This window comes from Aedes aegypti, chromosome 3, assembly GCF_002204515.2.
Source record: "Aedes aegypti strain LVP_AGWG chromosome 3, AaegL5.0 Primary Assembly, whole genome shotgun sequence".
Classification (NCBI taxonomy): domain Eukaryota; kingdom Metazoa; phylum Arthropoda; class Insecta; order Diptera; family Culicidae; genus Aedes; species Aedes aegypti.
The window spans coordinates 264235189-264261213 of record NC_035109.1 but is presented as its reverse complement, the minus strand read 5'-3'; the positions used below and the strand labels follow the sequence as shown (position 1 = coordinate 264261213).

The 26025-nt window shown below is 39.4% G+C and overlaps 1 protein-coding gene and 2 long non-coding RNA genes across 4 annotated transcripts; 1 reads left to right on the top strand and 2 right to left on the bottom strand.

The window, feature by feature from the left end:
* On the bottom strand, positions 1-16546 carry LOC5578331 (mini-chromosome maintenance complex-binding protein). The gene is made up of 3 exons (XM_001656850.2): positions 15161-16546; positions 2742-2985; positions 1-554 (listed from the first exon to the last, which is right to left on the bottom strand). The coding sequence occupies exons 1-3, from the start codon at positions 16366-16368 to the stop codon at positions 183-185; spliced, it is 1824 nt and encodes a 607-aa protein (XP_001656900.2). The 5' UTR covers positions 16369-16546; the 3' UTR covers positions 1-182.
* On the top strand, positions 11996-25212 carry LOC110678196. 2 transcript variants are annotated; one of them, XR_002501466.1, is made up of 3 exons: positions 11996-12232; positions 24591-24835; positions 24908-25212. It is a non-coding gene; the product is annotated as an uncharacterized LOC110678196 (long non-coding RNA). The 2 variants fall into 2 exon arrangements; XR_002501465.1 differs by lacking the exon at positions 11996-12232 and having other exon boundaries at positions 24555-24835.
* LOC110678197 lies at positions 17828-18119 on the bottom strand. The gene is made up of 2 exons (XR_002501467.1): positions 17938-18119; positions 17828-17868 (listed from the first exon to the last, which is right to left on the bottom strand). It is a non-coding gene; the product is annotated as an uncharacterized LOC110678197 (long non-coding RNA).
* Positions 25213-26025: the final 813 nt, after the last annotated feature.

Sequence of the window (26025 nt, the reverse complement as noted above, 5' to 3'; positions counted from 1 at the left end):
TGGATTACATACTTTTCAATGTTTTTTATATGACCCAGGAATGTATGTACTAACATTCAGAAAGAATATTTCATTTTTTATAAAACCAACATTCATTAAATAGGGAAAAAATCAAAGGTACAGTTTTAGCGCTTTAGGCAGCAGTCAGACACACGCTGAGACTCAGTTACACACTGTTAATCCTACTGCTCGTTTCTCCGCTTGGCAAACATTTCCACGCGGTTCTTCCGTTCCAGCTCGAGCTGCTTGGCGTACTCCCAGCACTCTCGATCCATCGAACTCTTGCCCCGGGAAAGTCCCAACAGTCGAGCCAACACCAGCAGCGAGTGCAGATCCTCGGCCGTTGCGTCGCTTTCCTTTCTCATCTGGATGAAGTCATTTTGGATGACCTCCGGATCGAAGTTTTTCATGTCGAACTCCTGAATTCGTTGGCGGGTGAGAAATTTACGCATTTCGGTCAGCTTGGGTTGGATGAAGTGCTTTCCCGCTTTCAGCGTTTCTCCGATCATCTTGACTGCGTCAACGTCCGGCACCAGCGGGAAGTAGAAGTTGGTCTGGAATGATTAAATGAAGAAAATTGTATGTACAAACACACGAAAAAAATGATTGCGGAATTAGTTAGTTAACCCTTAATTGGGTTCTTGAATCAACTAACATGATCACAGAGATTTTTGAAGGGCTGCAACTTTTTTATTAATGAACCGATTTGTAACTTTTTTACACGTTGATGCGTTTCCGCGAGCTGAAGCTCAAGATAGCATGCACCGGAATGATATATGGAGGTTTTATGCAACGGTCAACGGCGCGCTGCACAATACCGTATCAGTGCCCGCCATATGCAATGATCGAACAGAATTTGCTGAACGATCGAACGGCGGTGTCTGCCAGGTGGAAGGAGCACTTTCAGCCGTTGTTGAACTGTGAAAATGAAAATGTAGCGAGAAACAAAGTGAACATTGATGATGACGATCGATCTGTGAACCCACCGACTATAAGAGAGGTTCAAACGATCCTCAGTGAGCTGAAGAACTGTAAGGCTGCTGGGAAAGACGAGATCCCGGTCGAGCTTCTCAACCACGGAAACGAGCAGCCAAACGATTTACCGAGTACTCCTGAAGGTATGGGAGGACAAAGAAATCTACAAGAAAGGGTATAAACTGGAGTGCTGAATTCGGTGTTCAAGATACTGTCACGCATCCGGTTTAACAGACCGAGATCGATCGAGGAGTCCTTCGTCGCGGTCTGCGAATACCAGGCAGATTTTCGTGAGGGCCGTTGGACAACGCGAATGATCTTAGATAAATTCCTGGAGTATAACTTGCAGAACCACCATCTGTTTATTGATTTCAAGGCGACGTACGGTTGAGTGAAATGAGCTATAGCAGATAATGACTGAACATGGTTTTCCGACGAAACTAATTCGGATGATACATGTAACACTGGATGGTTGGAAATTCCGGATTGCAGATGAGGTGTCAACTTCGTTTGTTACGTTAGACGGATTAAAGCAAGGAGACGCACCTTCGCACGTTGTTAAACACTGCACTCGAAGGTGCTTTTAGGAGATCTGGTGTGTACAGAAACGGCACTATCATCACACGGTCGCACATGTTCCTTGGCTTTGCGGACGATATCGCAGCCTTCGTGGTGCTGAAGAGGGAGACAGTAAGAATAGGCCTGACCATTAATTCTACCAAAACCAAGTACTTGGTTGCTGGTAGATATAGAGGTAGGCCTAGTGGTGTTGATGCTGAGGTAGTGTTTGATGGGATGTATTTGAAGTTGTTGAAAAACTTTGTTTACCTTGTAACACTTGTGACATATGTGACAACGACGTTTCCCGTGAAGTGAAAAGGCGTGTTGCGGCTGCAACAAGGGCCTTCTACGGCCGCGTAAACATAGTAGGTCCCGCAACTTGCAAACGGAAACAAAATTCGCCCTGTATAAAACATTGATCCTTCCGGTGGTTCTCTACGAACACGAAGCGTGGACGTTGAAAGAGGCAGACCGGAAAGCCTTCGGTGTTTTCAAGCGTAAAGTGCTGCGAACAGTATTTAGTGGGAAACTCGAAAATGGTGTGTGGCGCAGACGCATGAATCACGATTTGTATCAAGTGTATAAAGATGCAAATATTATTAAGCGTGTGAAATACGGCACACTTCAGTGGGATCCCAGCCAACCAAAATGTACGTATAACGAAATCACCTGGAGGCTTTGTATGTGCAAAATTTCACTTATATGATGTCGCGTTGAAGGCCTTCAACGTACAAACTTGGAGGCGATATACGTGCATATATTATGTGATGAATAAAAGCATACAATGCGAGTGTATAAATTTTCTACCGAAATAACCTGTGATCTTATGCGACTTAACTTATGATAACATATGTTGATTTGACAGCTGCTACGGATTGAGTCAACTTACATTGTAAAAATATACGGGACGAAACAAAGTGTACAAATGAACTCATAAAAAAGCGTTTTATGAGAGGAAACTCATCAATCTGACGATTTTATTCAACGTGCTTTGCGGATTTGATGTAATTTGTGTGAATAAGCGAGTTATTACGTAAATTTTTTTGCGACTTCTGGTTGTCTGGGATGGTCACTTAGTGCGAATGTCGGAAGAAAGAATTGCGAAAAAAATATTCAGCAGGGTACCAAGTAGTGAGGTCAGCGAATTCGTGCTGTACGAACTAGACGTAAAAACTAGATGGCACAGATAAAGGTAATCTACTTACCGGAAGCATACTTTTCCCTTCACTAAGGACTAATACTGGCACGTCCGAATTGAATTCCAGCTGATAGAACTGGAAATTATACTTCAGTTTTTGGGTTTTGATAAGATGGGCAATGCTTTGGACCGCTTCAACTCCGCTACTTTCCAGCTTCCCGGTTTGCAGTTTGGTTTCGTCGAGCAGAAGGTGCGTGTGCGGTGCCAGCTGAAGTAAACCACTGGTCAGCTTATTCGTGGTGTAATCCTTCCTGAAAGATTGGAGAAATGATTATTTGGTTAGAAGAAAGTATTGTTTCAAGAATAATCCTTAAACAAGCGTGAAAGACTTTGCTGCATTCTTATTTATTTATTTTATTTATTTATTTATTCATCTTCGACTAAGTCGCACAGATTACTTTCTTATGTACTAATTTAACAAGACTTAACGTTTGTTTATTCACCAAATGCAATACAAAAACTTTGAAGGAAAAAACGCAATACGACATTTCATTATTAAACAACAGTGTCACTAACAGTCAACAAACGAAAAATAGCTTAACTAGCTAGTTCTTGGTCCGTTCGGCTTTCAGGTCTAATATGTTTGAAACCATTTTCAACATTCTCCATATGATTTAATCTAACATCGAAAAGAGAAATAACAGCGCTATTGTCTATATCTTCACATATCACTGCTTTTGCTGGTGCTCACACTGTTTCTAGTTTTTAAACAATAGCATCATTTTTAGAAGCACTGACAGTTAAATACTCTACTCATATATAAAATTCAATTCATTCCTTGTTGTGCGCTCGAACAAGTCAGTTCAGTTTTTCGCAGTCGGCATATTCATTGTTTTTTTGCTCCACCGTCCGTGTGGTTTTTACCAGTTTTTGTGCCTCTTGAGTGTAGTGCTTAAAACCGCGCACCGCGAAGGAAGCGAACCAGATTGACAAGGGTCAACTGGTATCGTGCCACAATAAATTGTCACCTTCATCCCCCGGTGATTGGTTCCCCCCGTGCAAATCAACAGCGAAGACGGCGATACGATTTTTTGCCTACCTACGACGTGGAAGGCTAGCTGCTTTGCGGTCATCGAACGGGAACGGATAAGTAGCAAATTTCTATACCTATCCATACTGCTTTCGCATCTCCCAGAACAAACAGTGTTGAGTTCAAAGTTGTTTTTCGCTTCGCCTCTGTCTCTCTCCCGGAGCTATTTTGCTGGCTCTGTTAGGGGAAGAGTGTACAAAATAGTCCACTGACTGTTTTTTTTCTCGAAAGTTTTTTTTTTATTTTTTTTTTATTTTTTTTGCCCTTTTAAGGGAGGTGTGTACAAAATAGCTCACTAATTGAAAAGTTTTTCTACTCATTTTTTTTTTCTTTTTTTTTCCTCCAATTTTTTTTTTTTTAATTTTTGTTGATTCGGTTGCGGTTGAATTCTTTTCCGCATGGACGAATCGGATGGAGGCGATGGAGGCCTCCTAAAGATCTCGTTGCTCGAACGCGGTTTTATCAACCGTCTTCGGCTGGGCCTTGGGTTGTCTATTTCCGGCGCAAAAATAAGATTTTGAATGTGATCTCGATTTCTAGAGAGCTGACGCGTAAATATCCTGGGACCGTTATTCACCAAGTGAAGCAATCCAAGCTGCGTGTGACTGCCCCTAGTTACAAAGCAGCGAATGAGATTGCTCAGCATGAGGCTTTTACTGTGGAGTATTTTATCTACATACCCGCCAGAGAGGTCGAGGTGGAAGGGAAAATTAGCGACGCAAGTCTGACATGTGAAGACATTAAGACTGGCAAAGGCATTTTTGAGAACCGGTCCATTCCTGATGTGGCTATACTGGATTGTAAACAATTGCAATCAGTTTCCATGGAAGGAAATAAGAAAGTGTTTTCGCCGTCAGCCTCATTTCGTGTAACTTTTCCTGGTTCCGTTCTCCCGAAATTTGTTTGCATCGATAGTGTTTTTTACCCAGTGCGCCTATACGTGCCGAAGGTATTTAATTGTACCAACTGCAAACAGCTTGGTCATAGCGCTAGCTTTTGCGACAACAAGCCCCGTTGTGGCAAATGCAACCAAGCTCACTTGGAAGATGCTTGCACACAAGAAGCTGAAAAATGCAGCTACTGTCGCGAGGATCTTCATGACTTGCAGAAGTGCCCGGCATACAAAAGGCGCATTCGAAATGAGAGTCGCTCCATTGTGAAGCGCTCCAAGAAGACATATGCGGAAATGGTAAAATCTTTAAAAAAGTCCGCAGAAGAGTCTTCATCAGCCATCCCAGTTGGTAACTCTTTTCAAGAGTTGTCTTCCGATGAAGCAAACGACGACGAAACCGATGGGGGAGATTCCTCGGAGGTACACGCACCCGGTAAAAGAAAGTCTCCATCTTCTCCGGGACTGCGCCGTAAGGTATTGAAATCTTCCCTCAGAAGTTTGCCTAATTCCAAAGGAGGTGGGGCAAATTTGAAAATCCCGAAGAAACAGGTCTTTGATGCTTCCGTTCCGTGTTGCAGCAAAGATCTGCCGCCCCCGCCTCCACCGACTAAATACACTTCGAAAAGAAGCTCTAGACAAGATAGCAAGAAAAAAGCTACTGAAGTCCCTCGCTCTTCCTCGAAAACCCCCCGGGCTAAGCGAGGACTGATAACTTTTACGGCCCTTGTGGATCGCATATGTAATGCTCTCGGAGTTTCAGACTCATTCAGAGGCATACTCGACCTTTTTCTCCCCGCAATAGAAGAATATCTCAGGGAATTGACTATCTCGTGGCCCCTCCTTGCTTCGATCATATCTTTCGATGGCTAATTCATCAAGTGAGGTACAAGATATGATCACTGTGCTACAGTGGAACTGTCATAGTCTAAAACCTAAATTAGACACATTTAAATTTTTGCTTCACAATTCCGATTGTGATATATTTGCACTCTGTGAAACATGGCTTTCTTCTGAAGATGATCTTAACTTCTACGATTTTAACATTATACGCCAGGATCGAGATGATAATTACGGGGGTGTGCTTTTAGGGATCAAAAAGTGCCACTCATTCTACAGAATCCCCATCCCGACTCATCCAGGCATAGAAATCGATGCTTGCCAAATAAACGTAAAGGGTAAAGATCTTTGCGTAGCTTCTGTTTATATTCCTCCAAGAGTTTCAATAAACCGCCGTCATCTTTGGAATGCAGTGTCCTTGCTCTCATCCCCAGTTCTAATACTGGGTGACATGAACTCACATGGTACTGGATGGGGCGAATCTTATGACGATTATAGAGCGGCTATTTTCTATGACTTATGCGACGATTTCAACTTGAACATTTTGAACACAGGTGAAGCGACACGTATTTCATCCGACGGCAAAGAAAGCCGCATTGACCTATCTTTGGGTTCAAGTTCTCTATCATTCGATTGCATGTGGAAGGTTATCGATGATCCCCATGGTAGTGATCACTTGCCCATAATAACCTCTATCAGAAATAATCTTGAAAGGTCAGAACAGTCAATTCAGGTTCCTTTTGACCTCACTAGGAATATCGATTGGCAAAAATTTGCATCAGCGGTAACTTTCGGTATCGAATCATTCAACACTCTCCCACCGTTGGATGAGTATCGATTCCTAACAGAATTGATTTATAAAAGTGCATTAGAATCCCAAAAGCAACGAGTTCCAAGTGCATCCTTCAAAAGACGACCAGCCACACCTGGTTGGGATGATGAATGCACTCATTTGTATCGAGAAAAATCTAATGCCTTTAAAGCTTTTCGTAGATATGGTACCTCAGAACTTTATTTAGAGTACTCGAAGCTCGAAAAAAGACTGAAGAATCTTATTAAAGCGAAGAAGCGTAGCTATTGGCGACGTTTCATCGATGGCCTCTCACGAGAAACTTCAATGACGACGCTTTGGAGAGTGGCTCGCAACATGCGAAACCGCTCATCCTCAAATGAGAGTGACGAATACTCCAATCGTTGGATATTCAACTTCGCAAAAAAGGTCTGTCCAGACTCAGTTCCAGCTCATCCGCCTTTTTGGGAAACTCCAAGAGACGATTCTTTGGACAGACCATTCACTATGCTGGAATTTTCTATGGCTCTTCTTTCATCAAACAACTCCTCTCCGGGACGCGATATGATTAAGTTCAATCTTCTTAAAAATCTCCCTGATATCGCTAAAAGACGGTTGCTTGACCTGTTCAACTCATTCATGGAGCACAACATTGTTCCACCTGAATGGAGACAGGTCAAATAATAGCTATTCAAAAGCCTGGGAAACCAGCGTCTGATCATAATTCATACCGCCCGATCGCTATGTTATCATGTTTAAGGAAATTGTTAGAAAAAATGATCCTATCCCGACTCGATCACTGGGTCGAATCAAACAACATGCTTTCCAGTACACAATTTGGCTTTCGCAAGGGCAAAGGAACAAACGATTGTCTAGCGTTGCTTTCATCAGATATTCAACTAGCCTTTGCGGACAAGGAGCAATTGGCTTCGGTTTTCTTGGATATTAAGGGCGCTTTTGATTCAGTTTCCATAGAAATATTGTCAGAAAATTTGCACAATAGTGGACTACCTGGAATATTGAATAATTTCTTGTACAATCTGTTGTCAGAAAAACACATGAGCTTCACTCTCGGTCAACTGACAACTTCCAGAATTAGCTACATGGGCCTTCCCCAAGGCTCATGTCTGAGTCCCTTGCTTTATAATTTTTATGTTAAAGATATTGACAACTGTTTGGAAGAACCATGCACGCTAAGACAACTTGCAGATGATGCTGTGGTTTCTATGAAGGGCCCACGAGCGGAAATCTTGCAAAGACCATTGCAAAATTCCCTTGATAATCTATCCACTTGGGCTAGAAATTTAGGGATCGAGTTTGCTCCGCAAAAAACTCAACTGGTCGTATTTTCAAGGAAGCGGAATCCTGCCCAACTAAAGCTTAAGCTTTTGGGAACAGACATCGACCAGTCTTTGACTTCAAAATACCTTGGGGTCTGGTTTGATTCAAAAGGCACTTGGCGAACTCATATTAGGTATTTAACGGAGAAATGCCAACAAAGGATCAATTTTCTACGAACAATTACCGGAACATGGTGGGGTGCTTACCCGGAAGACCTCATAAAACTCTATAAAACAACCATTCTCTCTGTTCTAGAGTATGGCTCTTTCTGTTTTCTCTCAGCAGCAAACTGCCACTTGATTAAATTGGAACGAATTCAGTATCGTTGTTTGCGTATCGCCTTAGGGTGTATGCACTCGACACATAATGCGAGCCTAGAGGTTCTGGCAGGGGTTTTACCGCTACAGAACCGATTCTGGGAGCTCTCGCTAAGAATACTTATTAAGTGTGGAGTGAGCAACACACTCGTCATCGAAAACTTCGAAGAATTGCTCAAACTGAACACTCAGTCAAAATTCATGAGAGTTTATCTCTACTACATGTCATCTGACATTAGCCTTCCATGTTATAACCCTCCACGTGTACGCTTCTCCAATGACAGTTCCTCTGTTGAATATGATCTGTCCATGAAACAAGCTATTCATGGAATTCCAGATCAACTTCGATGTATAACTATTCCACGTATTTTCAACGCAAAGTTCCAGAATGTTGATTCCTACAGGAGATATTTTACTGACGGGTCACGTATAAATGGATCCACTGGCTTCGGTGTCTTCAATGAAAATTCTTCCGCCTTCCGAAAACTTCAGGAACCTTGCACGGTTTATGTTGCTGAGCTGGCAGCAATCAACTTCGCATTGGGGATGATCTCAAACATGCCCGCAGACCACTTTTTCATCTTCTCGGATAGTCTCAGTTCAATCGAGGCACTCCGATCGATGAAACCTGTAAAGCATGCATCTTACTTTCTTACAAAAATAAGAGAGCAGATGTGTGCACTGGTCGAAAGATCATATAAGATTACCTTTGTATGGGTCCCCTCACATTGCCTAATTTATGGCAATGAGAAGGCGGACTCTCTCGCAAAGGTGGGCGCTGAGGAAGGTGAGATTTATGATAGACGAATTTCACACGATGAATTTTTTCATTTAGTACGTCAAAGTTCTCTTCACGGTTGGCAAAGCGATTGGCTAAATGGCCAACTGGGACGGTGGTTACATTCCATAATTCCTAGAGTTTCCTTGCGAGCCTGGTGGAAAGGTTTGGACGTAAGTCGAGATTTCATTCGCGTAATGTCAAGACTTATGTCCAACCATTACTCGCTAGATGCACATCTACACAGGATTAACCTCGCGCTGAGCAATATTTGTAATAGGTGTGGTTCCGGCTATGATGACATCGATCACGTAGTTTGGCAGTGCCCGGATATGGACGCCTCCAGAGCGCAACTTTTGGATACCCTTGCGGCCCGAGGTAGACAACCCTATGTTCCAGTTAGAGATGTGTTGGGCACCCGCGATCTTATTTATATGGTCGCAATTTACGATTTTCTTTGCTCGTCTTGTATAAAAGTTTAATTCTCTTGTGTTCTCTTCCCCAGTTTTTTTGTGTTTTGTCCCCTTTGTGTTGAATTGAGGATCCTGGCCATCCGGCAGTCGAATACCGGCAAGAAATCGCTACCAACGCCATGAAACAAAAATCAAGATGCCACGTTATACCGCCCGGATGAGCTGCTGAGAACCCTGATCCCAATCCCTACCATGTCCTTCCTGCAAAAATTGTGACCACTAACCTCGAGCTGCCACGAGTACCCTGGCTCCATCCCACATTAATGTTGAAAAAGTCAATTAATTGTATGTAAAAAAAAATACAAAAAATGAATTTCGGCTCCGTAAAGCGTTGAACGCATTTGAGCCTCAAATAAACGAACTAGATAAAAAAAAAATAAAATTCAATTGCCAGTATTAGGTACTATCTGACGTCAAAGAAATCGAAAAAGCACATTTTTGTTTGTGTTTAAAAAAGAGCGTTTGTTTCATATAGGGAATGGAGAAATATTATTCCGAAACTCATGGTGGCGGTAGTGGTTGTGGTTATGAATAAAAAAAATCACGAATTTACTACCTTTGGTTTAAAAATAACAGATTGAAAATCGTTTCAATTTATATTTCCTAAAATCTTGTTTTCTGGTCACCCTTTCTTAAAGATGGCTGATCTAAGGACTAAACAAAAATATGGGCTAGAATTAAATCACAAAACTTGTAGGCCACCTAAAAATAAAGAGATTCTGACCATCTGTAAACTTTGTTAATGTGGAAAGAATCTCTTTTTAAGCATGCACGGTAAAAAAAAATCAAATGACGAAAAATATGAAAAATTAAAATATTTTCAAAGTTGCAATTTGTTGCAAGATTTTTCTGTGGATCATGTTTGTTGAAGTTTCAAGCTTGATTTTTATCTAAACAGAAGTGTGGGGAAATGTGAGGAAAAAAGTTCTAGACTATTAAAGTTCAAATTTGGCATTATTTTCTAAAATTTTCGGTTTATTTCATTTTTAATATTTTTTCTATTAGTGATATGACATTATTTTAATAGTCCAGAAGAAAGCTTATGTAGAAACCTTTATGAAAACGTATTTGGATGAAGAGCATTTATAAAAAATGTAATTGTTCAATAGATTTGAAGTAATGTTAGTAATAACACAAAAATAACCAAAATTGATTTAGAACAAAAAAACTTTTCGATTTATGACCGCCTGATCCCTCATAGTGCAGGATGCCTCCGATGATTTCTCCACAAGTTTTTCCAAGGAGTTTTCCAAGAAGAGATCCCAAAAATATCCAAGAATCAAATTTGCTCCAAACATTCATGCAAGATTTCCTCTAACATTTATTTTATTTTATTTTATTGATATACAAAAGGGTCATTGGCCAAGTCTCCAGCATAAGTTTAAAAATACATACCTTCCAAAATACATCGGGGGTTTTGGAGTTTGTGAAGTAGGCAACGCAACATCTTTGACCTGTGGTTCTTTAAGTTTAGATTCTACTCAAAACTTCCACTACACGTATGAATGACGCTAGGTCAGAAGAACATGGAATCAGTCATTCATATAGCGGTGTGTTTTGCCTAAGGATTTGGGAGAGGAGGGAGAAAACATGAATTTCGATAATTTAGCTAATAAATTTCGAATGAGATACTCTGTCAAACGCCTTTGAACAATGTATCATAAGAAGAAAGGCAAGACCTTTCTTATCTACTGTAGAAAGAATATCGTCATGTAGTTTAAGCAATGCTGCCGTTGTACAGTATGGTCCATAAAAAAGCGAAGTTATATCAGAATGTACTACAATATTCAGAAATTATATTCACCTTTAAAAAACAATGAAAATAACGCTTGTAGATGTTATATTCAGGGGCCCAGATAGCCGTAGCGGTAAACGCGCAGCTATTCAGCATGACCATGCTGAGGGTCGTGGGTTCGAACCCCGCTGGTCGAGGATCTTTTCGTGATGGAAATTTTCTCGATTCCCTGGGCATAGAGTATCATCGTACCTGCCACACGATATTCACATGCAAAAATGGTCAATCGGCAAAGAAAGCTCTCAGTTAATAACTGTGGAAGTGCTCATAAGAACACTAATCTGAGAAGCAGGCTTTGTTCCAGTTGGGACGTAACGCCAGAAAGAAGAAGAAGATGCTATATTCACGTTCAAACAATTTTCGCATTTATTTATGGGCCATACTGTACTGTGCCCTGTTCTACATCCAGATTGAAATTCTGACAATAGGTCGAAATAAATCAACTCTTCTTGTGTTTGTAATTTCGGATTTTTTTCGAAAGCTGTGGATAAAATACTAAGAATACTTATGGGCCTTATGTTGTTGAGGGAGCTTGATGGAGTTTTTCGTATTTCTTTGGAAGTCTTCCAAGCACAAGGATATTTTGATGTGGAAATGATCAGATTGAAGATGTAACCAAGGTTTCTATAGTGACAGGTTTACTGATCTAAGCAGTCAGTGGGTGCGCGGTGTGGTTAGCTGCGGGGAAGGTGGAAGTGACAGCTGACGAGTTGGCTAGCTGGCGGGTTTGTGTACACTGTTGTCACGCTACCGTTTCTATGGGGTTGTTAAGGAACGTTTGCTCCAACAAACATATGTCGAATTCGTTTTTGAACCTAGGTTGGAACTGGCACAACCCGTTCTGAATCACAGTTTCAACCCCAACCCGATTCAGGTTCGATCGAACAACACTTTGTTTGACGTTGGTTTGTTTGTGTGTTGATCACCGACCCAGTTCCTAAAAACGAAAACGACGATAAATACAGTGAAGTGAAAATTTCCTCTAGCTTTGATAAGCTCTTTTGTCGCGAATTAAATTTTAGTCGTTCATGTAGTATTCCGCGGAATTCCGGTGTTTTGAGTCGCTGAAAAATTGATTATAAACTTGAATAGTTGGTTAACAACTGCATGCAATGCATGTAAATGTGGAAATTTCGAGTTCTGCGGGTGAGAGTCACCCACCACCGACGGTCTACCGATGAAAAAGAGGATGTGCCACGGTGTTGCCGTTTGACGGTGACGGTTGTATTCTTGTAACTATAACTCGTAAGTCATAAACATTTTACAATCAGTGCAGAAATTCAGATACTTTGCCGCGTGTACCACACAGATATAGGTGTAGAAGAAACATTCAATACCTACTTTGTCACGAAACCTAATATCCAAACAACCAAAACAAACTCGCCAGCTGTCACTTGGCATTTCAAAATGGCGGAATGGGAAATTTGACACATTGGAGTACCTCCCTTCTAGATACCTTGGATGTAACATTTCCACAGCATTTCCAAAAATTGCAGCATCGTTGAGAATGCGAAAAACTTTTGGGATGAAAACACAGGAAGACTGAAGGAACGGAGTCATGGAAACTATTCAGAACCTTGTTAGGTTTGCGCTAAGACAAGACGTGACAGGTCAAAGTACAAAAATGAAACCTATTGCCTGTCAAAAAAGACCACTTCTCATTGGTCGTTTTGGCAAAGGCCTACTTTCACATCGTTGAGTTGGATTGCAACAGGACACTTTGTTACTAGCTCGACCGTGTTGCCAGTCCATAAATTAGAGTTATCATCAAAAGTTTGGACATTTTTCGTAAAATCTTTTTGTTGCAAATCTATTTATTTTCGATGTTTAGTTCAAAACATGTGCTCCTACAATGCTAAAATAAATATAAAATACCAAATTGAGACCAAAATAGTGGACATTGTGTCAATTTTCTCTAAAAATATCACCGGTTTTAAATTTCAAATTAATTGTTTGAAAATATAGCATCCTCTATTGCGCTAAATGAATAAAGCGTACAACAAACAATCAGCTTATTAGCTTTGATATTTGAATTTGTTCACAAGATTTGCATAAAAAGGATACTGGTAACACTGGTTTTTGTATCGTCAAGGTTATCGACGGAAAAACAACAGGGCAGTCTTAGTTGAGCTGTCACGTCCTGTCCTAGGGTTTGCGTTCAGTTCGCGTTCCAGTTCAATTTGTTGAACGGAGTGATCAAGTAGGCTTGCTCATTGTTCAGTTCAAAAATTTGAACGCTAGTGAGAATCTTGAGAGAATTTTGATGAGAATCTTGCAAGGATTGATGAGAGTACAGAGAGGATGCTAATGAGATTCCTGGGAGGATTGTGATGAGAATTCTGGGAAGATATTGATGAGATTCTTGAAAGGATTTTGATAAGAATCTAGAGATGATTATAATAATAATCCTGGGAGGATTATGATGGGAATCCAGAAAGGGTTTCGATGAAGAATTTTGATGAGAATCTTGAGAATATTTTGATGAAAATCCAAAGAGGAGTCTGATGAGGATCCAAAGAGGATTCTGAGGAGATTCCGATGATAATCCTGAAAACATTCTGATGAAAATCTGATGAGAATCTTGAGAGGATTCTGTTAAGAATCCTGATGAGAATCCAGGGAGGATTTTGATGAGAATTCTTGAAAGGATTTCGATGAAAATTATGAAAGGATTCTAATGAGAATCCTGGAAGGATTCTGATGAGAATTTTGAGAAGATTCTGATGATAATTTTGAGATGATTCTGATGAGAATTCTGATTTTTATAGCAATTTGATGAGAATCTTGAAAGGATTCGCATGAGATATCTGAGAGAATTATTATAATTATTGGCTATATTAGGGAGATTTTCAGCACGTGGCTGGTTCATCTCCATATGGAAAACTTAGAGAATATTTAAGGGATTCCGGAGAGGATTATGATGACAATCCTGAAGAAGATTCTGATGAGAATCCCGAAATGATACTGATAAGAATTCTAGGAGCATTATGATGAGAATCCGGGGAGGAGTGTGATGAGAATCTTGAAAGGGTTGATGAGCATCCTGAGAGGATTTTGATGAGGATTCTAAGAGGATTCGAAGGAGATTTCGATGAGAATCCTGGAAGGATTGTGATGACAATTCCGAGAAGATTCTGAAAGGAATCCTGAGAGGATTCTGATAAAAATCTGGAGATGATTATGATTAGAATACTGAATCTAGATAGCATTCTAGTTAGGATCTTGAAGGGATTCTGGTAAGATACCTGAGAGATTATTTATGATATTCCGAAAAGAATTCTGATGAGATTTTGATAACAATCCTAAGAGGATTCTGAGGAGATTCCAATGAGAATTCTCGGAGGATCCTGATGAGAATCCTAGGAGGATTCTGATGAGAATCCTAGGAGGATCCTGATGAAAGGATTTTGATGAGAATTTTGAGAGGATTCTGAAGAGAATCCTAAAAAGAATTAAGATGAGAATCTATATAAATAAAAATGGAATGATGTTTGTATGTCACGAAATGGCTCACGAACGGGGCAAAACGATACTGAACGGAACTGTCATTTTGTATGGGACGATTCATAGCGGTTTTCAACGGCCTACTTGATGGCGAGAACTAGTGGTCCCGGCAAACTTCGTCTCGCCATCAAGTAGGCCGTTGAAAACCGCTATGAATCGTCCCATACAAAATGACAGTTCCGTTCAGTATCGTTTTTCCTACTTTTCCGGTGAACAACCTGAAACTTTTATACACACAAACACGTCGGAACCCTTGACGAACAAAATTGAGAAAGAATCATTCAAATCCGTTGCCCCGTTCGTGAGCCATTTCGTGACATACAAACATCATTCCATTTTTATTTATATAGATAGACTAGTTCTAAATAAATTCTGATGAGAATTCTAAGAATTCTGAGCAAATTGGGATGTGAATCTGGAGAGGATTCTGAGGAATATTTTGAATCTTGATAGCTTTCTGATGAGAATCTTGAAATGATTATTTCTGATTAGCTATCTGGAAGAATATTTATAAGATTCCAAAGAGGATTATGATGAGAATCTAAGAGTATTCCAAAAAAAAACTTTAATTTAAAAAAAATCGTGAATTTTTCTGTTGGTTTAAAAGTTATGAGTGAAAGAGTGCAATAAAATCGCAATAAAATCACGCCTTTTTGGCGGCTAACATACTTGGGCACAAACTGCATGGTGTTCATATTCTCCAGCGTCATCGGGAAGTAGTGACTGGCCGGCAGCAGAAGCTCCATGATTTCGTACAGCCCCCTAGTGTAATCGGGAAGCACTTCCGCCGGAATGTTACTCAAGTTGAGACTGAAGTGGCCCAGCGATTCCAGCTCGTTCCTTATGTAAACCGTCGATATCAGATGGCACAGGAGATAATCGGCCGCAACCTTGTCCTCGAACAGACATTGGGTTAGTAAGTTCTGGATGTCTCTCCAAACGTCGGTTACGCCGCAAAGGCCACCCGGAGATTCATGGGGGATTTCCAGCAGAGGGTTTACATGTCTTAGCTTCTGGAAACTTATGGCGTGGATTCGAGGGATTAAAGATGGCGGCGGATTCGTGGCTTGGTGTTCGGACATTTCGTCCTCGAAGTCTTCCACTTGATCGGTACTGCCATCCAAAGCTGGATCTACGGATAGAAAACCTACGACATCCACTAAGCTGTTCAAAGTGCACTCGTCATAGTTGGAATACAGCTTGACCAGACACGCTTTGCTGGGGCGCTCCGGAATAGGAGAATTGAGGAGATATTCCGCAGATAGTACCTTCGGTTTACTTCCGGCTGCAGCGGCCATTTTCGAGGAACATGCTTGCAGGTCTTTTGCGCTGGGTTCAACCGGAAGCATTGGTTTCTTGAACACATTTTCCCTCTCTGGGCAGAAATCATCCGTTTCCATTTCTTCATCCTCGCCGTGAGACCTTTTGAGAGACGACCCAACGGAGGATTTCTCGTCCCCTTTCGCCAGATTCAGTGGATTCATCTTCTCTTCGCATTCCACGGCCCACCCATTGTACCCCGGAATCGAAATCACAAACATGGACCTCCGCTCTCCGTACCGATTGGTAACGGCCTGGAAATCCACAGTGTCCTCATCCTTGTCCATGACCAGAACGTCGCGATACTTTCCGCTCTGGACCCGTATCAGCGAACCGTCCTGTTTGTTGCGCACCTCGTACTCCTCCAGGTAACATTCCGGGTCCTGCATGTCCTGAATCATGCCCCGGAAGCGAACCAGCGCATTGTCCCGGATGTCGTGAAGCTGGGTGCAGTTCAGCAAAGGAATCTGCGCGCGCACTTCCGGTTTGTCCAGCTGCTCCACGCACTGTTTCTCGTTGCCGGCGAAGTACTCCGGAGTCCACGTTGATAAATCCATTTTGAGTTGGAGTTCTAGCACTATAAACACTATAAAAATACAAAACTTTTGAACACGAAATCTTCTTCGGTGCGAAATTAACACCACTGAAGACGAAGATCTTGGGCAAATTTTATGCTGCTGTGCGCTATGAGAAGGGCGAGAAGCGCGCGCTTTCCAACGTCAAAACAATGCAGCATAATGAGCATAACTGTTAGAAAAATAATCTCGCGTAACAATTCAAAAGGGCCAATTCTCAGATTGATTCGTTCACTCAAGATAATGTCCTCATTTGATTCATGTGCCAACCCATATCTCGATTACTTTTTCAAATCGACGTAAGTAACTTTCACACGGTTTTGAGAAAATTAATCAAGAAGAATCACAACCTGTCTTCGAAAACTGTTTTAAAATGATTCAACTTTTTAACATTTTTTCGCCGTGTACATCGCTTAAATTTTGCATACAATCAGCTCGCGTTCTAAAACTTGGTAGTTCCTATTATTTCCCCCAAAAAAATATAACAAAATGATAAGCCGTTTCATTCAGTTACTTTCGACGTTTTTGTACCAGTGTAAAATCGGCTCAAGTAGTGTTTTTTTTTATTCGTGGTTAAGTCACTTTGTCTCTCCATACAACGGAGCGGTGAAAGTAGCGGTTGGATTGCGAAAGTTTAAATTCTTACTTACGCCGTTTTGTAATTCCGCAATTTAACGTTCTAAAAGTGAAAAACCTAGTTGGGTAAGAGCGGAACGTGTGGAATTTCGTCTGCGATACACGTAGGACCGATAAAGTAAGTTTGTTCACTTTTTTGACTTGAGACTATTTGAATAAGTTTTCGAGATATGGATTTTTGCAATGTGGGCTTACAAATGGAAAGTATGTGCGACATCAATGGACTGTCACCGCAGTCTTTATTTCCATTGAATGTACACGGTTAAATAATTACATACTAAAATGATTAAACTTCATACTAAAATCATATTTGGTCTATTCACCCCTTGCAATGTATTTATGGAACTTATGTTTTGCTTAGTATAAATGCAGTTTATTTCAACTGAAATATTTTCGGCAATTAAGCAACTGCTGCATAAAAGCTTGGTATTTCTGTTAATGCATATAAAAACCACAATTTTATTTATAAACAACAAATAAGAAGAAATCAAGACAAAAATGAAACAGTTTAACGAAAATGTTTATTGTTTTTCAAAAATAATAACATTTCGGGACGAATGAATACTGCTCTTCTTCCGTCCGTATTTATGTGGTTCTTTCGAAAGTACTTGTATTCCATTCATGGGATTCCTGAAGTTGAGAAACTGGTGGCTTTGTCTTTGTCCATTGCAGGGTGTTTCCCAACTGGTAAGAATCCGTTCTTGCTTTTCGGCGAGTCCACTATTTTTCTATATGAAGCTGCTGATGCGGCCAACCATGTTTTGGATGATTAGATGGCAACGGCTTTCGTTTTGCTGAAATTTTATCCTGTTCGATTTGATTCCATTTCTGATTGCTTTCATTGCACTGTCGAAAGAATTAAGTTGTTCATTATGGCTTGTCAGTGAATTGAAATAATGTTCAATTTCGGCTTACCTATTTTTGGGGAAACACATTATTCTGTGATAATCAGAGCAGCAAAGTTTTTACAACAGGCGTTGGTCTCTGAGCGGGAACTGATGTAAAAAAATGAAGTCCCAAGAGTAACGTCACCAAGACAAAAAGCATAGACATTATTTTACTCCGATAATGCATGACAAGGTATAAAATAAAAAGCTTTGAAACGATTGTAAGTTGAAAATAGTATGGAAATGATTTAAATCACACTAACTAGTATTTCCAGTTTTATCCGTGTATGATTACTTCTTATCCTATCCATGAACCAGACACATACTTTACATGGGCGCCTTGAATGGAGTATATTGATCGAACAAATCGTTTTAATGAACTTTTTGGATTTCCTTGTTTTCAAATCCAATAATGAGTGAAAATAAAGAAAAGTTTATTTTACAGGTGGATATAGACATTACTCAATATTTATTTGTGGTAGGATAAAACAATGAATAAGAGAAAGCAGTAGAAGCAAATGATCCATAAATTACCATCTTTTTGGGCAATATCGGTACACTCAAGAAAACCGCCCCCTGAAAAACAGGTGCATTTGCACATACGTTGCTTAATTTTGCAGTTTCATTGATTTCATGTGTACTATACACTTATCACATGTTTAACAAATACCTTTAATTTGTGTAATGCATGCATGTCATTTGAGTCACATTTATAGTATGTGCAGACTTTGAACTCGTTCGCATCTCGAACCACACAGTGAAAACAAAGATGGCTACCGAAAAAAGTTTCCGCGAAATCATGCTATACGAATTACAGCTGCCTGCCGAAATTTCGGATACATTTGAAGGTAATTGCCTATAGATTGAAAAATAAACATGGTTTAACATGAAATTTCAACGTTATTTATGTTTTTTAAGGTGCAAACATAGATTTTAATTGTCTTTCGCGAACTTCAAGAGACGAATTGGAAGACGCATTGACGGGTGCCGGATCAGCAGCCAGCGAAAACATTGCTTGGAACATCAATGAAATTTTCCGGCGAATTGTCGAGTGGTGCCAGGAATCTGTAAGTAACCGGTGTGATGGTCTGTACAATACTTATTATTTATGTATATAAGAAACAAATTTGAATCTGATACGCGTTTGTAATAAATTTACATAGATCTGTATAATAAACATGTTGCATCGAACTATTCACCATTGGATTTCCCTTGGAACACCTGGTAAACAATATTTTGTTTTCTGGATCAGTGATGTTTCATTAAATTCATAAACTGAAGGGGGGTCTGTAGCCTTGAGGTTACGCTTTCGCTTCATAAGCGGAAGGTCATGGGTTCAATTTCCAGCCCCTCTACAAAAAACCCGTCCAGCCCACCAGAAGACGCCTGACGGAGGACCGTGCTTTGGGGAGCACATCCATCCTCCGTCAGTATCAGATGGTGACTGATTCAAACTGACCCTCTTCGCAAGCAGCTAGCCTCAATAGGCCAGGAGAAGTGGATGAACTTGTCATTCATTTTTCTGTCAAATCTCATACAAAATCTACTTTTTCTTTGACAGAAATTCACTCTAGGTGAACCACTTCCCCTGGCCTATAACAGCAGAGCTCTCTCCTACCTGCTCGGTGTGAGAGTAAAAAGAGTAGGAGAGAGTGAAAGTAAGAGGTAAATATAGATAAGTTAAAAATAGATCTGTATCGGTAAAGAAGTAGCTACAGATTAACTGATTCCGGCACAGTAGTGGCCACAAGCACAGAGTGCCTTAAAAAAAATTATTTTTTTTTCCATCCTTCGCTAATACTCTATTGCTGACTGGTTTGGAAATTGTTCGTGAACTTAATCGAAATATTTCTGATTCAGAATACAAAAATGAATCCAGCTTTTTACGAGCGCTAATGGCTGCCAAAAGTAGGCTCGCTTTCTGGTAGGGATTGGTCGATTTGACGTTTGGCTTGGGTCCGCGCATACAAAACGACCCAAGCTAAACGTCAAATCGACCAATCCCTACCAGAAAGCAAGCCTAATTGTGGCAGCCATTAGCGCTTTTAAAAAGCTGGATACTGTGTACTTTCAAAGAAAAGGAACGTTTAAAACCACTTCTTGAATTGATGTCCCGCATAGAAAAATACATTTTGGCTTATGTTCAAAACAGTAAACATCCTCTTACTGTAAAGGTGATTGAATTTCAAACAGTTGCTTTTTTGTTGAACAATATGACGCATAAAGATTCAAATTATAAAGAACAGTTTAAGTAACTCATTTCGAATAGTGACAGATTGTGATACTGTTTAATTACTGTTAAATCATATGGGGATCGAAACCAGAAAGAAATGGTTAAAATATAACTACACATTCTGCCAAATTGTTTTAGTTTATATTTGCACAACATACTAACACACATTTACATTCCACCATTTGATAATTTTAATGAACAGTTTGCCAAATTATTACATTCATTGGTATTTGTGAGCTTTGAGCTACGCAAATTCCCACCGTTTTTGTGCACACGCTTAAAAAGCTCAACATATAAGTTCCACACTCCGATCAAAATTTATTTTGTTTTTCCAACGAGATTTTACACGCATCTCAACCATTAAAAAGGAAAACTTCAAAAAACATTCTATTTCTTTGACTAGCATCTTTCTTTGTTCTTTGATATGGGAATGACAACATTTTTAACTGATTGTGTCAATCTCGCAAAATCATGATGTTATTGTTTTTAGTGTGTATACAGTTGTTTATTTTGTGAGACCGAAAAGTTTGAACGCAAAGTGGAAAATGGAAAATCCGTGTCGGCGCTTGATGAATCCAGACATCATCACCGATATCTGAGTAGCTGAAACCATCTTCCTAGTCGGGTTGAAACCATCCCTTTTCGTCGAGCTGGAAGTGCTGAAATTTCCCCACAAGGACCCATATCCAGTACCAGATTGAAAGTTTTTCCACCAAACAGATGCGCAATCAGGCTGAGCGGCGTCGCCCGGAATGGTGTTCATGTTACCTGCGGTGCCGGTTTGGCTAGGAGGTGATCGCCCACGGTGAGTGCATGAGGATTTATAACGCTAAAAGAAAAGTGTATGTCCAAGAAACATGTTAAAATAAAAGATTGATGGCGAACGAACTACCGGAGGAGAAACATAAAATGAAGTGAAAGCAGTGTTTTTTACATAACAAAAAAATAAAAAAATAAAGATTATGAACATATGAAATAAATATATATTTTATTATTATATGCTGGAATAGTTTTCATTGACTTGAAAAATATGACATCACTGAGATTGAGAACAAAAAGTGGGACGTAAAGGAAGGGAAAGTAGTATATAGTATAAGTACAACACACCAGCATAGTATATAGTAAAAATACAATAAAGCACAATAAAACGGAAATTTTACATGCAGTAAAAATTCTTTTCAAATGTTATGGTTAAACTGTTCTTGTACTGTTTGTCATACTGTGGATTGGCCAAAAAATGGATGGTATATCGACCATTTAGCAGACTGTAAACGAAAAAAAATGTTCGAGAAAATCGGCGTTTTTGAATGGTGACATAACTTAACCGCCTATTCCCCATACTGTTATTTTTCCAATTACCGTTCAACAGACTGTCAAAATAGTTTGTGATACAGTAGACTTATTGTTATTTTTGATGTTGTAGGAAATTGTTTGAATACTGTTGCAAACGGTTTTGGATTTTACGGGAAACAGTACTGATATTGTTCTTAGTTATGCGGGGTGAAACGTCAATAAGTACGATTGATGCGACCCTTAACAAGTATGTGCGTGAAGTATGGAGTCAATTTGAATTCATCATGATCTTAATGAAAACAGTGATTGGAGGTAATCCATTGAGTTCGCACATACTATGCATATGCGAATCCCCATTGCAAAAATCCATGTGGGTTTGCACATGGATCAAATGAGGACTTTATCTTGAGTGTATGCATTTCATCTCTGTGGGCAGCAAGGTGGACGGTTCATCGATCGGTAATTATCCATGACTGTATCATTAATCTGATGAAATCCATTATCTCCATCTGTATAGAAGTAAATATAAGTCAAAACCATATTACAGTATTGATTTTGTTTTGCAATATTACCTTCAGATACAAAATAAAAATGCAGTTTATCAAGATCACTAGCAAGAAATTTTGACCGGATGCCATATTTGTTTGCACAATGTGCTTCAGAAGAATGTATAACTTGCACATAATTTGAAAATGTTTCAAATGACTTATATGTGCTGCAAATAGAAGGTATTTAATAGTATCATAGTGAGTATGTGGCACAAATAAAACTAATGATTTTGGAAATTTGAGCAATGTATGTGCAAATCCTCATGAATTCAAAGGAGCTATTTTCTTGAGTGTTGATTCTGAGAAAATTCGATGTGAACATTTATTCACAGACAAACAGACGTCACACTCTCATCATTGGCCATCGACCACCTTTTTAACGGTCGGTTCAAAAATATGGTAGGTGGCCGATTCACCACCCGCAATCGGCCAAACACACCGATTTTAGCATTGGGCGTACATGTCCTCGTGACTATGATTTTGATCGACATTTGTTCTAAGTGTTACGTCTGTTTGTCTGTGATTTATTTATTGTTCACCACATTTTCAATTCCTATTTCTCAGTACAGTGGGAATTCGCTCGTTGAGGGTCCACTACATGGAATGACTCGATGGTTGGATGTTCGCTGGTTGGAAAAACATCCAACTGAAAAGCACTCAAATGTCAAGAGACGATCACGCAGAGAAATGTATTTCAAGTGCAAACGAATTCTGTATAGATTTAACACATTTCATTGCTTAATTGAAACCAGAATGTAAACACGGCGCAAAAGTAATAGGCGACACTGAAAAAATATCGATTACAGGCTCATAACATTGGGCGATAATGGCATTCTTGAGTGCGTTTAAGGCGAAACTTTATAATATTTTTTTTATCGCGACATAGCTAGGGAAATTGTAGGAGATGTGTGTGGTATTGATGAGGATTTTGAAACTAGGTTTATGAAATGTGTATTAAAGTGAAAAGGTTAAAGTTTGAGTGTATTTTCTCCAATTGGGATTAAAAATTACACATGAAAATTTCATTGGTTATTTTCTCATTGTTATTGATTTGTCAGATAGGCCCTAATCGCGAATCCCTCTCGAATTGTTGTTTCTAAAAATTTCTCAAAACAATCAGGTGTCAAAAACAAAATGAAATAGGGTCCTAAAGCCCTGTCTCAATTTCAGTGCCAAACGCTTAAGCACAGACAAACAGACGTCACACTCTCACCGATGTCCATCGACCACCTTTTTAACGGCCGATTCAAATATATGGAAGGTGGCCAATCCACCACCCGCAGCGCTCGCATCATTTTTTTTCGCGTTTGACGTTTACACACTACCGCCATCTGTTGGTCCATCGGCCAAACACACCGATTTTAGCATTGGGCGTACATGTCATCGTGACTATGATTTGTATCGGGATTTGTTCTAAGTGTTACGTCTGTTTGTCTGTGGCTTAAGTTTAGGCCAAAAATACATGTTTACTCATTTTTTTATGTTTTCCGTTGGTTCAAGTCCAAAAAACATTTATCCATCCCGCATAGAAAAACACAATTGGGTCCTAAAATTTTTAATGAAATCTTGTTTTTATTCAATAACACGAAAGAGCATCTTACTGCAACTACTTTAGCAATATTTCCCGCTCAAATAACATCTATATCATGTTTAAACTTTAATTTAAAAATTGGGTTCATAAATGAACCTTGACACTTAAGATCATGTTTGACGTTTGCTTAGTCGACAAAAACACCACAGGGGTTTTAGTTTTACCACTGGGGTTGTTCCTATCTGACATTTCGGAAGGGACACGGAAAACAAAATACACCCAAAATTTGAGTTTAAGCCAAGGAGTGTAATAAAATCTAAAAAAAATGTTTTTTGGACTCAAACCAACGGAAAACATTAGAAAATTGAGTAAACATGTGTTATTGGCCTAAGCTTAAGCGTTTGGCACTAAAATTGGGACAGGGCTTTAGGACCCTATTTGCCTTATGTTCAAAACAGTATTTTAATCCTAACTGATACGGTTAAAATATCTCAAACAGTGCCTTTTATGTTGAACAATTTGAAGCATAGAGCAGTAAACTGTTAGAGATGGTTTATGTAATTCATTCCAAACTGTGACAGTATATTACAGTGTGCAGAAAAGGTCAAACAATACAGTGATTAGAAATTTTAAGAAATGGTAAAAGTTTAACTTAACCATCTCTAGAATGGTATGCGTTTCGATTTGCACAACACACTGACACATGTGTATTCTACCATTCAAAACTTATTCTTAACAGTTTGACAAACAATTTTACGTATTGGTGTTCGTAAACGATATTCTTCAAAATTTTCATGCTCTAACCTTCTTTGAAATGCACTCCAAAAAAAAGCACTCAGATAATATGTATTATTTTTACAGAGCGATAAAAACAATGCTTTTTATATTTTATACATTGATACAAATAGCTTTGAAAGTAATTAAAGTGACATAATGTTAATTTATTTTAGTTTGAAACATTTATTTAAAAGCGAATAAATTTGTATTTTTTATCGCTGTGTGAAATTTTCACAGAAACAGTTGTATTTTTTTTAGCGTGTAATTTGTTTCGTTTGTTTATTTTGTGAAAACGCTAGCGGAAAAAATGTTAGAAAATTCCTAAAAATAAAGTGCAGCAGCCGGTACAGAACCGAAGGAAGCTGCCGAAGTTTCTGATAGGCGGCCGACATTCAGCTACTTAAAGGCGTGCAAAATACAGTCGTCCAACTGGTTGCCCTCGTTCAGCACTGTAGTTTTGTCTTCATAGATCCAACAGCGTGGAAATCTCTCCAGTTGGTTCCGTTCCCAGTATCTGCCGGATGAATTCGATCGGGATCTCTTGGTAAGTATTTTCTACATTATTTTCTAGCAAGAAAATTCTCAATTCTAGTTCGAACTATTTGTTTTTTTTCAGATTGAAAGCGGTGCCCATAAGTGGACTCCGTATCATCGGCCAACATTTTGCAGTTTTTCCCGCAGCATCAAACGAGAGCAGACGAGCAACCTTAGGCAAACCTACTTCTACGGAGCCAACATTCCAAGATGGTAACGATGGCAGTGCTGGCATCTTTTGATCCGGATAATGAGTAATCCCCCATCCCATCGTACTTCGGACATTAGGCTTTTTTCCGCTGCAGTTACCTGATCCTAAAACGTGCTGATTTAAACAAATGATTTATATTATTGCGAAAATGTAATTAAAATACATAATAATGTATACATGCGTTTTTTTTTCATTAAGTTCTAAACATATCAGAATGGTACAGTAAAGGGTAAAAATACAATAACGTACCGTAAACCAACATTAACACATATATTGTTTGCTTTATTTTAACTCTATTGTTCAACTATTCTCAAACAGTTTGCTTAACAGTGAATGTGAGAAAAAATGGATAATATATAGACCATTACGCAAATTGTACACTAAAAATTTTGTTCAGGAAAATCGCCATTTTCAAATGGTTACATAACTTAACCGCCTATTTCCCATACTGTGATTTTCCAATTTACAATTTGCCAGAATGTGAAAACAGTTTGATGTACTGCATCCTTATTGTTAATTTGTCTATTTTACGGCATTGTTTAGCTATTGTCGCAAATTGTTGTGGATGGTCTGGGAAACGGTGAGAGTATAGTTCATATTTATGCGGGATGTTTCTTTAAATTTTGTCACACCCCTATGCTTAAACTTAAATTTTGGGTATATTTTAATTTCCATGTCCCTTCCGAAATGTCAGATAGCAACAAACCCCTGTGGTGTTTTTGTCAACTAAGCGAACGTCAAACATGATCAAATGTGTCAAGGTTCATTTATGGACCCAAATTTTAAATTAAAGCACAGACAAACAGACGTAACACTTAGAACAAATCTCGATCAAAATCATAGTCACGAGGACATGTACGCCCAATGTTAAAATCAGTGTGTTTGGCCGACGGGCCAACAGATGGCGGTAGTGTGTAAACGTCAAACACGAACAAAAACGATGCGAGCGCTGCGGGTGGCGGATTGGCCACCTAACTTATTTTTGAATC

What these genes read in the sequence shown, in the direction of transcription:
- LOC5578331 (XM_001656850.2), bottom strand. Translation starts at nt 16,368, where the DNA reads ATGGATTTATCAACGTGGACTCCGGAGTACTTCGCCGGCAACGAGAAA. An exon ending in ACCATGCAGTTTGTGCCCAA is followed by an intron (nt 2,986 to 15,160) that starts GTATGTTAGCCG and finishes CCAATCTTTCAG; the next exon opens with GAAGGATTACACCACGAATA. An exon ending in AAGGGAAAAGTATGCTTCCG is followed by an intron (nt 555 to 2,741) that starts GTAAGTAGATTA and finishes TAATCATTCCAG; the next exon opens with ACCAACTTCTACTTCCCGCT.